Source organism: Mesoplodon mirus (genome assembly GCF_964341445.2).
Source record: "Mesoplodon mirus genome assembly, chromosome: 11".
Lineage (NCBI taxonomy): Eukaryota > Metazoa > Chordata > Mammalia > Artiodactyla > Ziphiidae > Mesoplodon > Mesoplodon mirus.
Genome location: NC_138987.1, coordinates 84,955,750 through 84,972,365, shown reverse-complemented (window position 1 = coordinate 84,972,365; position 16,616 = coordinate 84,955,750). Strand labels below are relative to the sequence as shown.

The window sequence follows — 16,616 nt, the reverse complement described above, 5'->3', positions numbered from 1 at the left end:
CTCTTTCTTCTTACTCTTCCTCCAACCCTCTTACATGCTAGTGTTTCCTTGTGTTTAGATTTTGGGCCTCCCTCCTTTCATTTTATGTACTTTATTTTTTTTTGGCCGTGCCACACGGCTTGTGGGATCTTAGTTCCCTGACCAGGGATTGAACCCAGACCCTCAGCAGTGAGAGCATGGAGTCCTAACCACTGGACTGCTGGGGAGTTCCCCACTTTATATACTTTTATTGGGTGATCTAGTCCCATGGCTTTTATTGCCCTTTCTGTTAATGATCCCACTGACAGGCTCCAGATCAGTACTGACTGTATGTATCCAGGGTCCCATTAGTATTTGACCACAAGGTGTCCAAACTTGAATTTTATTTTCTGCATCCTATCCTCTGTCCCATTCTTTATTCTTTATTGTACTATCTTGACTTAATTAAAATGCTGTCCATTCTGTTGCTGTATTCTGAAACCAGGAAAGAAGGAATTTTTTTTCATGTGTTCCTCTTCTTCTCACATTTTTTCTATTTTCAGGTTCTATTCTAAAATTCTGTCAGTTCCAACCCTTTCTCCTTAACTGCATGACCTTTGATTAAGGCCTTTGTCTCTCACCTATGTTAGTCTTTACTGGTCTCTTTACCTACAGGTTTTTTCTGTCTGTAATTCACACTGTATATTTTAAAAGTGCTCTTTCTAATAACTAGAATCTAATTTATGAATCTGATTATGTCACTTTCCTACTTTATGACTCCCCATGACTTACAGAATGAAATCCAAATGATAGCATCTACAAATTGTCTTATTTCCCACTAAATTTCTCACCTCCCACCTCCTCTCTGGCAGAGTCATCTTGTTTTCTAAACAGTCCAGGGTGTTCTAAGCCTGTATGCTTTTGTATACATTATTCCTTTCTACCTAGAATGCCCTTTTCCCGGTATTCTCTGGCAAGTTCCTCTTGTTCCTTATGGATGTGTCTTAAATACTGTTTCCTCCTCTTTCCTTGATCACTTGTCATGAAGAAGACAGCACATACATACATTATAAAGCTGTCTTGATAAGGGAGGAAAAGAGGTTTGAATAAGATCGAGGTGTAGCTGTTCTAAATAAATAAATGTTTGGTAAATGTTTATTGTTTGGTAAATAAATGTTTGGTAATGTTCTAAATAAATAAATGTTCAGTAAATGGTATGATCAGACTTCTCAATATTAAAAGATTTCACTTCTAATTAATTGTTTACTATAATTAATTAATGTTGAGGAGATGACAAACAAAAGTAGGTATTTGCATTACAAAACCAAATAGGGAATACAGGGGTTTTTTAAGGTTTGAGGAGCTTTTAGGCACATTGTTGGCAGACTTCAGATTCTTTCTAAGTAAAATATTAAAGTTATATTGAGGTTTTCAGGAAACAGTTTGAGGATTCATTTTAGTTATTTGTTCACCATATAAAGCTTTTAATTTTTCTTTGCAACAGATGTGGGTAGCCTAAGAATTAAAATACCCTTTGATAGAGAGACTTACATATCCATAACTTCCAAATCTGAGAGAAGTAGTATTAGTAAATCATAGAATCACAGATTATTATATTATTTGTACTTAAATATTCTCTCTTTGCCATTTTTGGGAATGCAAAATGACAAATGGGCTATTTCCTCACTTCCCCTTTTATCCGTTTATGAGTCTAATATTACATATAAATTTTTAATTTTTCACCCTATAAAAGGTGTTACCTACCAAAAAAGTGAAGTTTTATGTATAATGCTTCTCTAGTTTAGAATCATTTAGTTATTTTCCATTACTATATGAATAAAAATTGAGAAATAAATTTGCCAGCACTGCTTGAAATGGTGAGGAGAGCTGTTTTGATGTTATTTTTAGGTGTAGAATATCCCCTGATTTTAGTCTTTTCTACTACCGAGCCCACCTAATAGGAAGAGATTATGATACCATTTGCAGATGATTTTTATATCATTAGAATATGCTGAGGTGATTAAGACTAGTGGTTCTCAAACTTTTTGGTGTCAGTACCTTACTTTACGCTTCAAAAACTTATTTGAAGACCTCTACGAGATTTTGTTTATATGGTTTAATTATCAGTATTTACCATCTTGGAAATTAAAACAAATTCAAAATATTTATTAAATACCTGTTTTTTTAAAAAGCTCATGTTAACATAAACAGCATTTTAAAAATGAAAAATAGCTATTTTCCAAATCAAAAAACACTTCAGTGCGAGGATGACATGATTTTATACTTTTGCAAACCTCTGTAATGTCTGGCATAACAAAAGCTGTATTCTCATATTTGCTCCTGCATTCCATCTCTTACAATGTATTGTTTTGGTTGAAGTATATGAAGATAGTCCTGTTTCACACACATAGGGTTGTTGGAAAGGAGGAGTGTTTTGCCTTTTCAGAGAATTGTGGATATTCTTTTTTGATGCTTCACCAAAACTCAGCAAGTGATAGTTTCTTAAAGGTTAATTGTAATGTTCAATCTGAACACATAAGTTAACTTTTGTATTCTATTACATTAAACTCCATTAGTTTATCTTGCACTTTGAATGGTTCTTTACCAATGCGTGATTTTGTAATTTGAATGTCATTCATTAGTTATTTGGAAAATATGGATTTATTGAGCTTTATAGATCTTCTAAAAGTTGATACATCTCATTATGTGATATTTAAAAAATCACATTTATTGATATCACCACCAGTATCAGAAAAGTTTTAGGTACTTTATTGAGAAGCTGATAAGCTCACAGAGTTGAATACAGATTTTCCAAAGTTCTAATTTTAGGTTGAATAGTCAAAGTCTGTCATTGGCAACAAATACTGTCAGTTATTCTCATTGAAATGACAAGTTCTCTTTTTTATATTTGAGAAGTGTCTGCCAAATACCCAAGTCTAATAACTCTAGTTCATATGTCAGTTGTTTTTCAAGTAAAAATGATGTTCCATTAAAAATGTGCAAGTTTAGGTCACAACTCAGTCATATGTGGTTTTCCTTGAGACAGGCTTCATGCTTTGGGTATGCATCAGACATGCTTTATGTGTACTTCCTATATCAGCCCACAGAATATCATGTACTCAAGGGTGGAGATTTAATAAAATTAATAGTTAAAGGACTTTAACTATTAAAGGACATTCTTTAGTGAGGCTGGATTTGTACTGTGAGTGTGTGGTGGTGGTGAAGAATAAGACTACTATACTAATTCAATTTGGTACCACTGCCTTGACTTATGTTAAGGTACCAGGAGCTTCACCCAGTATTGCTTTTTCATCATTGCAAATGTAAACATAGTCGAAAAGACAAGTAACGTATTAGTATTATTATGAATATAGTTTTGGGCCTCAGAGTCTTCCATGGATTCACGGACCACTTTGAGAACCACTGATTTAGACTTTCAAAAGAAGGAAGGCATCTCATCTCATAAATCACTTTTCAATACGTGAGACACTTCCTTAGACAGAAAAAAAGCCATTAAAAAAATCTTCATCATTTTTGTCATTCTGGTTTCATATAATTATAATAATTAACGTTTTATTGAATGTTTGTTGTATGCCAGCTGCTCCGATGTGGCTTTTTTTCCACACACCAATCAGTTCTTTAGTTCTCAGCAGGCAGTGATTGGGTGTCTTACAAATTTAACTCAGGTCTGACACTGTCTACCTGGAGATAGTGTCAGATTCCATAGGTTAAAGGTTCAGTCCCACAAGACTGCCCCCTCGCCCCTTTAGATGCCACTCTCAAGTCCACTGGCTTTAAATGGGAGGCTTCCACAACTCCCTCCTTGGGGCCTATTAATTTGCTAGAGTGGCTCACAGAACTCAAAGGAATGTTTACATTTGTTTACCAGTTTATCATAAAGGATATTATAAGGATACAGAAGAACAGTTGGATGAAGAGGTACAGTACAGTGAGGTCTGGAAGTGTCCTGGGTGTGGGAACTTACGTTCCTGTGGAGTTTCGGGTGTACCACCCTCCCAGCATGTGCGTAGGTTCTGGTTCACGAAATATGGAAGCTCTCCAAACCCCTTCCTTTTAGGTTTTAGTGGATGCTTCATTACCAAAGCAAGATTGATTAAATCATTGGCCATCTCAGTTTTCAGTCCCTCTTCCCTCCCTGGAAGTCTGGAGGTGGTGGGGCGGAAAGTTCCAACCTTCTAATCACATGGTTACTTCCCCTGACAACCAGCCCTCAAGCTTAGGGACTTTCCAAAAGACACCTCATTAACATGTGGTTGAAAGGGGCTTGTTAAGAATAACAAAGACATTCCTTTCACATTTATGGCTGTGGAACTATTTCAGGAACCAATGACAAAAGACCAAATATTATAACAAAAGATGCTCCCAGTTGCTCTATGCTTAGGAAAGTCCAAGGAGCTATGAGCCAGGAACAGTGAATGAAGATCAAATGTCTGTATCTTATTATAAATTATAATATCTCACTTGCATTTTACAGATGAGGGAACAAACGTACAGAGGGGTTAATTAAGTTGCTTACAACCACACACCTAGTAATTTTTTTCTAGTTATAGTATTTCTAGTTAGAACAGAGTATTTCTTGGGAAGTGAAGTCTTAGTGTTATCAGAAACTTTTTTTTTTTAGATTATCAAATATTTAACTCTGTATAATGCAGTGTTGTGTAGTCCCAGCCTAGAAAAGCTAGGAGTACAATGCAATGGTAAAACTTAGTAGAATCTGACCACTATAGAAAGATACGAAAATTAAAGCTGGATATATAGTAAGGTATGAGGTATAAGGTATTTTCCAGTAGGGAAAAATATAGATCAGTCCATTTTCAAGATATGAGAACAGATGGTCTAAATATTTGGATGTGGATTATAGCTAATCAAAAAATGCATAGGTAGAGATAAATGTAAGCTAAATATCTATCTATGTAAATGTTAAAAAAGTACACATGCAACTATTTTATTTTTGCTTGTATGTACAATATAATTTATACCAATATTCTGTTTAATGCTTTCAAAGAGAAAGCCAATTGGAAGGCTCATAAATATGTAGCAGAAAAAACTGAAACAGAACAAAATAGGTTTTCTAATAAGATGTAATAAGTAGGGATATAAAAAGAATGATGACTAAAAAAGTAAAATACCTAGTGCTTTAAAAATCTGTCATTAAACAAGATAAACTGAAGACAGTAAAGTAGACAGAAACTAATGGGAAAAAGCAAACTGGAGATAAGTATTCCTAAGTCATCAGAATGAAAGAAATGCATCTGAACCACAAAAGGCATAAAAACTAGGAGCCAGCATATGCTTGGCAATCTTTTCTGTGTAGCTTTACTGAACTGACCAAAACACTGCCCGTTTTTTTTTTTATTGTACATAATTTTTTATTGAATGAAAGATTTTAAAAATTTTGTAGTGCTTTACAATTTCCAGAAGTTTCATACACGTGACTTCATATAACCCCATGATAACCATTTTTTCCCCCACCCCTATATTGCCCACCCCCACAAGTGGTAACCACTAGTTTGTTCTTTTTATCTGTGAGTCTGCTTTTTTTTAAAATTTAATTTATTATTTTATACAGCAGGTTCTTGTTAGTTATCCATTTTATACACATCAGTATATACATGTCAATCCCAATTGCCCAATTCATCACACCACCATCCCCTCTCCCTGTGCTGCTTTCCCCGCTTGCTATCCATACGTTTGTTCTCTACATCTGTGTCTCAGCTTCTGCCCTGCAAACCGGTTCATCTGTACCATTTTTCTAGGTTCCACATATATGCGTTAATATACGATATTTGTTTTTCTCTTTCTGACTTACTTCACTCTGTATGACAGTCTCTAGATCCATCCACGTCTTAACAAATGACTCAATTTCGTTCCTCTTTATGGCTGAGTAATATTCCATTGTATATATGTACCACAACTTCTTTATCCATTCGTCTGTCAGTGGGCATTTAGGTTGCTTCCCTGACCTGGCTATTGTAAATAATGCTGCAATGAACATTGGGGTGCATATGTCTTTTTGAATTGTGGTTTTCTCTGGGTATATGCCCAGTAATGGGATTGCTGGATCATATGGTAATTCTATTTTTAGCTTTTTAAGGAACCTCCATACAGTTCTCCATAGTGGCTGTATCAATTTACATTCCCACCAACAGTGCAAGAGGGTTCCCTTTTCTCCACACCCTCTCCAGCATTTGTTGTTTGTAGATTTTCTGATAATGCCCATTCTAACTGGTGTGAGGTGATACCTCACTGTAGTTTTGATTTGCATTTCTCTAATAATTAGTGATGTTGAGCAGCTTTTCATGTGCTTCTTGGCCATCTGTATATCTTCTTTGGAGAAATGTCTATTTAGGCCTTCTGCCCATTTTTGGATTGGGTTGTTTGTTTCTTTAATATTGAGCTGAATGAGCTATTTATATATTTTGGAGCTTAATCCTTTGTCCGTTGATTCATTTGCAAATATTTTCTCCCATTCTGAAGGTTGTCTTTTGGTCTTATTTATGGTTTCCTTTGGTGTGCAAAAGCTTTGAAGTTTCATTACGTCCCATTTGTTTATTTTTGTTTTTATTTCCATTACTCTAGGAGGTGGATCAAAAAAGATCTTGCTGTGATTTATGTCAAACAATGTTCTTCCTATGTTTTCCTCTAAGAGTTTTATAGTCTCCGGTCTTACATTTAGGTCTCTAATCTATTTTGAGTTTATTTTTGTGTATGGTGTCAGGGAGTGTTTAATTTCATTCTTTTACATGTAGGGGTCCAGTTTTCCCAGCACCACTTATTGAAGAGACTGTCTTTTCTCCGTCATATATCCTTGCCTCCTTTGTCATAGATTAGTTGACCATAGGTGCGTGGGTTTATCTCTGGGCTTTCTATCTTGTTCCATTGATATGTGTTTCTGTTTTTATGCCAGTACCATATTGCCTTGATGACTGTAACTTTGTAGTATAGTCTGAAGTCGGGGAGTCTGATTCATCCAGCTCCACTGTTTTTCCTCAAGACTGCTTTGGCTATTTGGGGTCCTTTGTGTCTCCATACAAATTTAAAGATGCTTTGTTCTAGTTCCGTAAAAAACGCCATTGGTAATTTGATAGGGATTGCATTGAATCTGTTGATTGCTTTGGGTAGTATAGTCATTTTCACAATATTGATTCTTCCAGTCCAAGAACATGATATATTTCTCCATCTGTTGGTATCATCTTTAATTTCTTTCATCAGTGTCTTATAGTTTTCCGCATACAGGTCTTTTGTCTCCCTAGGTAGGTTTATTCCTAGGTATTTTATTCTTTTCGTTGCAGTGGTAAATGGGAGTGTTTCCTTAATTTCTCTTTCAGATTTTTCATCATTAGTGTATAGGAATACAAGAGATTTCTGTGCATTAATTTTGTATCCTGCAGCTTTACCAAATTCATTGATTAGCTCTAGTAGTTTTCTGGTGGCATCTTTAGCATTCTCTATGTATAGTATCATGTCATCTGCAAACAGTGACAGTTTTACTTCTTCTTTTCCAATTTGTATCCCTTTTATTTCTTTTTCTTCTCTGATTGCCGTTGCTAGGACTTCCAAAACTATGTTGAATAATAGTGGCGAGAGTGGACATCCTTGTCTTGTTCCTGATCTTAGAGGAAACGCTTTCAGTTTTTCACCGTTGAGAATGATGTTTGCTGTGGGTTTGTCGTATATGGCCTTTATTATGTTGAGGTAGGTTCCCTCTGTGCCCACTTTCTGGTGAGTTTTTAGCATTAATGGGTGTTGAATTATGTCAAAAGCTTTTTCTGCATTTATTGAGATGATCATTTGGTTTTTAATCTTCAATTTGTAAATACGCTGTATCACATCGATTGATTTGAGTATATTGAAGAATCCTTGCATCCCTGGGATAAATCCCACTTGATCATGGTGTATGATTCTTTTAATGTGTTGTTGGATTCTGTTTGCTAGTTTTTTGCTGGGGATTTTTGCATCTATATTCATCAGTGATATTGGTCTGTAATTTTCTTTTTTTTGTAGTATCTTTGTCTGGTTTTGGTATCAGGGTGATGGTGGTCTCATAGAATAAGTTTGGGAGTGTTACTCCCTCTGCAATTTTTTGGAAGAGTTTGAGAAGGATGGGTGTTAGCTCTTCTTTAAATGTTTGATAGAATTCACCTGTGAAGCCATCCGGTCCTGGACTTTTGTTTATTGGAAGATTTTTAATCATAGTTTCAATTTCATTACTTGTGATTTGGTCTGTTCATATTTTCTGTTTCTTCCTGGTTCAATCTTGGAAGGTTATACCTTTCTAAGAATTCATCCATTTCTTCCAGGTTGTCCATTTTATTGGCATAGAGGTGCTTGTAATACTCTCTTAGGATGCTTTGTATTTCTGCAGTGTCTGTTGTAACTTCTTTTTCATTTCTAATTTTATTTTATTTTATTTTTTATTATTATTATTTTTACATCTTTATTGGAGTATAATTGCTTTACAGTGGTGTGTTAGTTTCTGCTTTATAACAAAGTGAATCAGTTATACATATATTCCCATATCTCTTCCCTCTTGCGTCTCCCTCCCTCCCATCCTCCCTATCCCACCCCTCTAGGTGGTCACAAAGCACCGAGCTGATCTCCCTGTGCTATGCAGCTGCTTCCCACTAGCTAGCTATTTTACATTTGGTAGTGTATATATGTCCATGCCGCTCTCTCACTTTGTCACAGCTTACCCTTCCCCTCCCCATATCCTCAAGTTCATTCTCTAGTAGGTCTGTGTCTTTATTCCTGTCTTACCCCTAGGTTCTTCATGACATTTTTTTTTCTTAAATTCCATATATATGTGTTAGCATACAGTATTTGTTTTTCTCTTTCTGACTTACTTCACTCTGTATGACAGACTCTAGGTCCATCCACCTCATTACAAATAGCTCAATTTCATTTCTTTTTATGGCTGAGTAATATTCCATTGTATATATGTGCCACATCTTCTTTATCCATTCATCTGATGATGGACACTTAGGTTGTTTCCATCTCCTGCCTATTGTAAATAGAGCTGCAATTAACATTTTGATACATGACTCTTTTTGAATTATGGTTTTCTCAGGGTATATGCCCAGTAGTGGGATTGCTGGGTCATATGGTAGTTCTATTTGCAGTTTTTTAAGGAACCTCCATACTGTTCTCCATAGTGGCTGTATCAATTCACATTCTCACCAGCAGTTCAAGAGTGTTCCCTTTTCTCCACACCCTCTCCAGCATTTATTGTTTCTAGATTTTTTGATGATGGCCATTCTGATTGGTGTGAGATGATATCTCATTGTAGTTTTGATTTGCATTTCTCTAATGATTAATGATGTTGAGCATTCTTTTATGTGTTTGTTGGCAGTCTGTATCATTTCTAATTTTATTGATTTGAGTCCTCTCCCTCTTTTTCTTGATGAGTCTGGCTAATGGTTTATCAATTTTGCTTATCTTCTCAAAGAACCAGCTTTTAGTTTTAGTGATCTTTGCTATTGTTTTCTTTGTTTGTATTTCGTTTATTTCTGCTCTGATCTTTATGTTTTCTTTCCTTCTGCTAACTTTGGGGTTATTTTGTTCTTCTTTCTCTAGTTCCTTTAGGTGTAAGGTTAGATTGTTTACTTGAGGTTTTTCTTGTTTCTTGAGGTAGGCTTGTATAGCTATAAACTTCCCTCTTAGAACTGCTTTTGTTGCATCCCATAGGTTTTGGATCGTCGTGGTTTCATTGTCATTTGTCTCTAGGTATTTTTTGATTTCCTCTTTGATTTCTTCAGTGATCTCTTGGTTATTTAGTAGCGTATTGTTTAGCCTCCATGTGTTTGTGTTTTTTACATTTTTTTCCCGTAATTCATTTCTAATCTCATAGCCTTATGGTCAGAAAAGATGCTTGAGATGATTTCAATTTTCTTAAATTTACTGAGGCTTGATTTGTGACCGAAGCTGTGATCTATCCTGGAGAGTGTTGTGTGCGCACTGGAGAAGAAAGTGTAATCTGCTGTTTTTGTATGGAATGTCCTATAAATATCAATTAAATGTATCTGGTCTATTGTGTCATTTAAAGCTTCTGTTTCCTTATTTATTTTCATTTTGGATGATGTGTCCATTGGTGTAAGTGAGGTGTTAAAGTCCCCCACTATTATTGTGTTACTGTTGATTTCCTCTTTTAGAGCTGTTAGCAGTTGCCTTATGTATTGAGGTGCTCCTACTTTGGGTGCATATATATTTATAATTGTTATATCTTCTTCTTGGATTGATCCCTTGATCATTATGTGGTGTCCTTCCTTGTCTCCTGTAACATTCTTTATTTTAACGTCTGTTTTATCTGATGTGAGTATTGCTGTTGCTACTCCAGCTTTCTTTTGATTTCCATTTGCATGGAATATCTTTTTCCATCCCCTCACTTTCAGTCTGAGTGTGTCCCTAGATCTGAAGTGGGTCTCTTGTAGACAGCATATATATGGGTCTTGTTTTTGTATTCACTCAGCAAGACTGTGTCTTTTGGTTGGAGCATTTAATCCATTTATGTTTAAGGAAATTATTGATATGTATGTTCCTATGCCCATTTTCTTAATTGTTTTGGGTTTGTTTTTATAGGTCCTTTTCTTCTCTTGTGTTTCCCACTTAGAGAAGTTCCTTTAGCATTTGTTGTAGAGCTGGCTTGGTGGTGCTGAATTCTCTTAGCTTTTGCTTTTCTGTAAAGCTTTTGATTTCTCCATGGAATCTGAATGAGATCCTTGCCGGGTAGCGTAATCTTGGTTGTAGGCTCTTCCCTTTTATCCCTTTAAGTATATCATGCCACTCCCTTCTAGCTTGTAGAGTTTCTGCTGAGAAATCAGCTGTTAACCTTATGGGAGTTCCCTTGTATGTTATTTGTCATTTTTCCCTTGCTGCTTTCAGTAATTTTCTTTGTCTTTAATTTTTGCCAATTTGATTACTATGTGTCTTGGTGTGTTTCTCCTTGGGTTTATCCTGTATGCGACTCTCTGCACTTCCTGGACTTGGATGGCTATTTCCTTTCCCGTGTTAGGGAAGTTTTCGACTATAACCTCTCGAAATATTTTCTCTGGTCCTGTCTCTCTCTCTTCTCCTTCTGGGACCCCTATAATGTGAATGTTGTTGCGTTTAATGTTGTCCCAGGGATCTCTTAGGCTTTCTTCCTTTCTTTTCATTCTTTTTTCTTTATTCTGTTCCACAGCAGTGAATTCCAGCATTCTGTCTTCCAGGTCACTTATCCGTTCTTCTGCCTCAGCTATTCTGCTATTGATTCCTTCCAGTGTAGTTTTCATTTCAGTTATTGTATTGTTCGTCTCTGTTTGTTTGTTCTTTAATTCTTCTCGGTCTTTGTTAAACATTTCTTGCATCTTCTCAATCTTTGCCTCCATTCTTTTTCTGAGGTCCTGGATCATCTTCACTATCATTATTCTGAATTCTTTTTCTGAAAGGTTGCCTATCTCCACTTCATTTAGTTGTTTTTCTGGAGTTTTATCTTGTTCCTTCATCTGGTACATAGCCCTGTGCCTTTTCATATTGTCTGTCTTTCTGTGAATGTGGTTTTTGTTCCATAGGCTGCAGGATTGTAGTTCTTCTTTCTTCTGCTGTCTACCCTCTGGTGGATGAGGCTATCTAAGAGGCTTGTGTAAGTCTGATTGGAGGTACTGGTGGTGGGTAGAGCTGACTATTGCTCTGGTAGGCAGAGCTCAGTAAAACTTTAATCTGCTTGACTGCTGATGGGTGGGGCTGAGTTCCCTCCCTGTTGGTTGTTTGGCCTGAGGCAACGCAACACTGGAGCCTACCTGGGCTCTTTGGTGGGGCTTATGACAGACTCTGGGAGGGCTCACGCCAAGAAGTTCTTCCAGAACTTCTGCTTTCATTGTCCCCGTCCCCACAGTGAAACAGAGCCACCCCCCGCCTCTGCAGGAGACCCTCCAACACTAGCAGGTAGGTCTGGTTCAGTCTCCTATGGGGTCACTGCTCCTTCCCCTGGGTCGTGATGCACACACTACTTTGTGTGTGCCCTCCAAGAGTGGAGTCTCTCTTTCCCCCAGTCCTGTGGAAGTCCTGCAGTCAAATCCCTCTAGCCCTCAAAGTCTGATTCTCTAGGAATTCCTCCTCCCACTGCCGGACCCCCAGGTTGGGAAGCCTGACGTGGGGCTCAGATCCTTCACGCCAGTGGGTGGACTTCTGTGGTATAAGTGTTCTCCAGTCTGTGAGTCACCCACGCAGCAGTTATGGGATTTGATTTTACTGTGATTGCGCCCCTCCTATTGTCTCATTGTGGCTTCTCCTTTGTCTTTGGATATGAGGTATCTTTTTTGGTGAGTTCCAGTTTCTTCCTGTCAATGATTGTCCAGCAGCTAGTTGTGATTCTGGTGTTCTCACAAGAGGGAGTGAGAACATGTCATTCTACTGCGCCATCTTGGTTCCTCCCTCAGAATCTTAAAATATCGTGTTTAAAGGAAAATAGATTGTAAAGCACACATACAAAATTATTGTGTAGCTCCTAATTATCCAGTCATCTGTTTACTCTTTAAGTCCTAAGACTCATTTTTCTCCAACATAAGTCAAGTTGTGTAACTTTATATCTTCATTGATTGCGCAGAATTGTTGGGTCAATAAAAATTGATTTCAGAAATTTGTCACTCCCTGAACATCTTCAGGTTTCAGTATACGTTTTATTTTTGAGATTTAAATTTTCCTTTTTGTATATATTTTAAGAAACAAAATCCTTTGATAATGTATTTTATAGGAAATCCTGTTAGCAATTATGACCCATTAAAAACACTTAACTAACAACATGTATCAGTGCTGATGCTGAACTCTGCCCACACAAAGCAGGGTACGGGAACTGGGCTCTGTTTCTTTTTTAGTGATTATAATTTATTATAACCTCTTTTGTGGACAAAAGTGGTCTGTAGCAATCCAGATAACTGTACACTTCAGTATTACCTGTGTTTTAGATACTTTGTGTTAAAAAAGCATCAAGAAAGTATTGTTCATGGAGTTGATGAAAAAGAAAAAAACTTACAATTTAATATTTGTTTTACAAAGAAATGCATTATCATAATTCTTGATTTTTCTTCCCTTTTTTTAGGCTTCACATTTCTTTTGGGGATTGTGGGCTTTGATTCAAGCCAAATACTCCACTATTGAGTTTGATTTCCTTGGGTAAGTTTAATTTTACTGTATGCATTACATTTGTCTCTACTCTTTTGGGATTTACATTCAGAATTTATAGGGGACATTGTAGTTATTATTTTTAGTCAAATGTCGCAGAGTTTGCATACATTTAATAATTGGTCTGCAAGGAAATCTGGTATAATCTGTTAAATGATTTCAGTATTAGAAAAGTGTCCAGTAGGTGGTGCAATAAACTAAAAATATGTCCCTTGAAAATTTAAAAACTTAAAAAAAATCAGTTTAGAACGGGTGGGTGGAAATAAATGGAGGATTAAGGTTTTTAGCTGTAATTATGTTGTTACTCTGTTTTCTCAATAGGTATGCAATTGTTCGTTTTAACCAGTACTTTAAGATGAAGCCTGAGGTTACTGCATTAAAGGTGCCTGAGTAAAGAAGACATTTAATTATTCTTAAGTAGCTGAACAATGCTTGTGGATATTTTAATAAATTCCAAAAAGCCAGTATATGTTAAAATTCTTTTAATTTGGTTATCTTGCTTTACAAATTATGCTTCTAAGCAACCAATTTATTTTTTAAATAGTCTGAATGATGTTAAGAAATACACCTACTGCTCTCAGTATGTGGTGGGTTAGAAGTTTGTTAAATCAGCAAAAAGGTATAAAGATGTCAGTTTAATCCTTTGATAATTTAATCTATGTTATATGTGAATTATTTATTATAAATTTAACATGAATTCTGTGACTGTTTTCATCTGTTTCATCTGTTTGTTGAGTGTAAGCAACAAAAATTTTCCAGAGAGAATTTTTTTTTTTAAGTTTTACGTTAATAAGATTAATTTTAGTAAACATTTTAGGTGTTCAGTGTAACCTTTTTATTTTGACACACTGTTAGTTAAATGGATCATTTACTCTTGGAATGCCGGACACTGGTTTAGATAAGATGTTCATAGAAAAATATCTGTTTAGGAGAGTGAACTACATTCACTGTCTGTGCTAGTGGTACATCTTTCTGGAGTACTGGAAAGCATTTTGGGGGGGGGAGCATCTTAGAATTAAATTCCCCTCTTGCTACATAGTCTGGCAGTATAAATATTAATATTTACCATATAATCCTGGAATAGATACATGATGTTTTTATGTTACCAAAATCTGTATTAAATAATGTTTTCATATACTATATATGGTCATTTAAGTTACAGTTTGTTTTTAAAATTTTACTATATCAAATTGTTTCTAACCAAAAATTTTGTTTTACTTATTGAGATGTTGTATATTTTGTTTGTTATTAAATAGTAGCTAGTACAGCAATTGCTAATTTTTGAAACAAAGAATGCTTATCATACTTGGGAACAAGAAAATGTCATTTAGATTAATTCTTTTCTGCTTCTTCAGATTCATTCCTTACACTGTGGTTTTAATGTTTTAGTCTGGCTCCATGTCTTTAGAATGATAGCAAATGATTCCTTGATAAATGTATCAATAGTTTCAGAGAAATAAGTTGAGGTGGTTAAAAGAATTAAATAAGGAACATTTAGAACATGAATCTTGTACACTTAAAATCTGATATAACAATGTGAATTAAGCAAAAATACTCATGGTAGGAGGGCTTCTGTTTGGTTTGATTTCTTTTGATTTTGTTTGTTTGCTTTTGTCTGTCTGAGAGTGAGAGGACAGCAGTTATTATTTGGAAGGAACTTAGATCTTTGGGATAGATAAGCAAGCATCCGGTTTTGAAGACTGCTGTGTAGAGTTGAGCAGTCATGGTTAACTTTGCTTAGAAAATTAGTCTGACAAGCTTTGCACTTTGGTCACATAAGTGCCCATGTACAAAGTTGGCTTAATGGATCTGCATATTCAGAATATGCAGCTACAGATTAATCCTCTGAGAAATCTTCTGGGGAGTCTGATGTATTATTCCAAGTGACTTGTATTCTCAGATAAGTGCTTTAAAATACTTGGATTATCTCAAGATGTTTAAAGCTAATAAAGTAAGTAGAAACACTTACAGGCCATTTAAAATGGTAAATTCTAGTTACATGAATAGAATCTTAGAATCTGTTTTGTGTCTCTATAACATTGTTAGACCAAGATTTGTTTTCTACCTCCCCAATGTTACACATGTTCACTTCTGTTTTTATAAACCGTATTACTGTAGGATCAATAGAATTTTACCTAATTAACTAAATGAAAGGAACCAATTAAACAATGAATAGCTTTTTATATAATGTTAAGAGTGAACTTGAAAAATTGTTTTTGGTGGAATTTCCTCTGGGGCTGGAACATTTTCTTAGAACAATGAAGAATATGTAGTACTCTTGATTTTTTTTGCTTTCCGACTTCTTAAAGGTGCAGATATATCTTGGAGAACTGTGGGAAGAGAGAAGATCATTTTTCTACCTTACTCCACATTCTTCACACTATTTTGAATAGAGATTCACTGAGCCATTGCTGGTAGATTGTGCATAGCTGCTAGCTGTGATACTCTTGTAAGTGGTTCAGAGAGATTCATATAGAAGTGAATGTAGAGGGGAATAAAGGCTCTCACTTTAGCCCTAGGCAATGAATCTTGGGAACAAAATAAGGTAGTTAAGATATTTCCCCCACTTCTAGGCTAGATTTTGGGTATTACGATGTTCCCACTTCCTGTACAGGTTTTTGGGATCATGCCTCAGCCTAATAATAGGGTTCAAAATTTGCTTCCCTTTTAATTGATCATTTAAGGGATTCTAAAGGGAAAACATCCCTCTAAAATTTGTCCTGTGGCTTGCTGAGATGTCTTTTGCCTTTTTATGTTAAGCTAAGGAACTTGAATGCCTTACCTAATAACTCAACTGATAGTAAGCTCATTTTGTAAATATGAAAACGGTTGTTAGAGAAGTGGCATTCATGTATACTCACTGTTAGTCAATAGACCATAGTGGCCTGGATGCTTTAGCAAGCAAAATTCCACAATTTGTTTTCCCTTTGTTCCTTACATACTTGTATGATCTTACCTGACCAGTAATACTTGATTTTTTTTCCCTCCTGACCCCATGCTACCACCACTTTCTGGGAATTAAAGAGATGTGGTAGTAAATCATACTGTTCACATGATCATTTGAGATCAATATGAGCACAAAACTCATCAACTAGGTCTGCCTGGAATGTATATAAAACAGTGTAAATAAAAATTTGTAAATTAGTGTGACTTGTATGTTGCATATGAGATTGTGTATTGTTTTGCATTCTTTTCCGTTTTGTAGACATTTTTCTGTAAGGTCATGATCCAGCTCTTTGGTTTTAGACTGGAAATAGCCAACAAATCGGGCTGCACAGTGGGATAACAAGAGGGACTGGAAATAGGGTTTGTCAGTTTTTGTTAATGTCAGTACTTATTTATTTAGCCTCTCAGTGCCTCATATGACTTTTCTTCAATCTTTAGTTGACCACTAGTTTTTGGAGGTTAGATTCCTGCAAGCAGTAAATTAATACATTGTTAGAATTCCATTATTTGAGTCATGATTCTAAGCTAAAGCAAAT

General features: G+C 35.7%; 1 protein-coding gene across 1 annotated transcript in view; it reads left to right on the top strand.

Annotated features, from left to right (window-relative positions):
• Nucleotides 1-16,284, top strand: part of ETNK1 (ethanolamine kinase 1) — a 71,034-nt gene extending 54,750 nt beyond the window's left edge. Inside the window, exons 7-8 of the mRNA XM_082634582.1 lie at nt 13,052-13,125; nt 13,456-16,284. Coding sequence (XP_082490708.1) covers nt 13,052-13,125; nt 13,456-13,528 — 147 coding nt within the window. The 3' untranslated portion in view covers nt 13,529-16,284. The remainder of the gene's footprint in view (nt 1-13,051; nt 13,126-13,455) is intronic.
• Nucleotides 16,285-16,616: the final 332 nt, after the last annotated feature.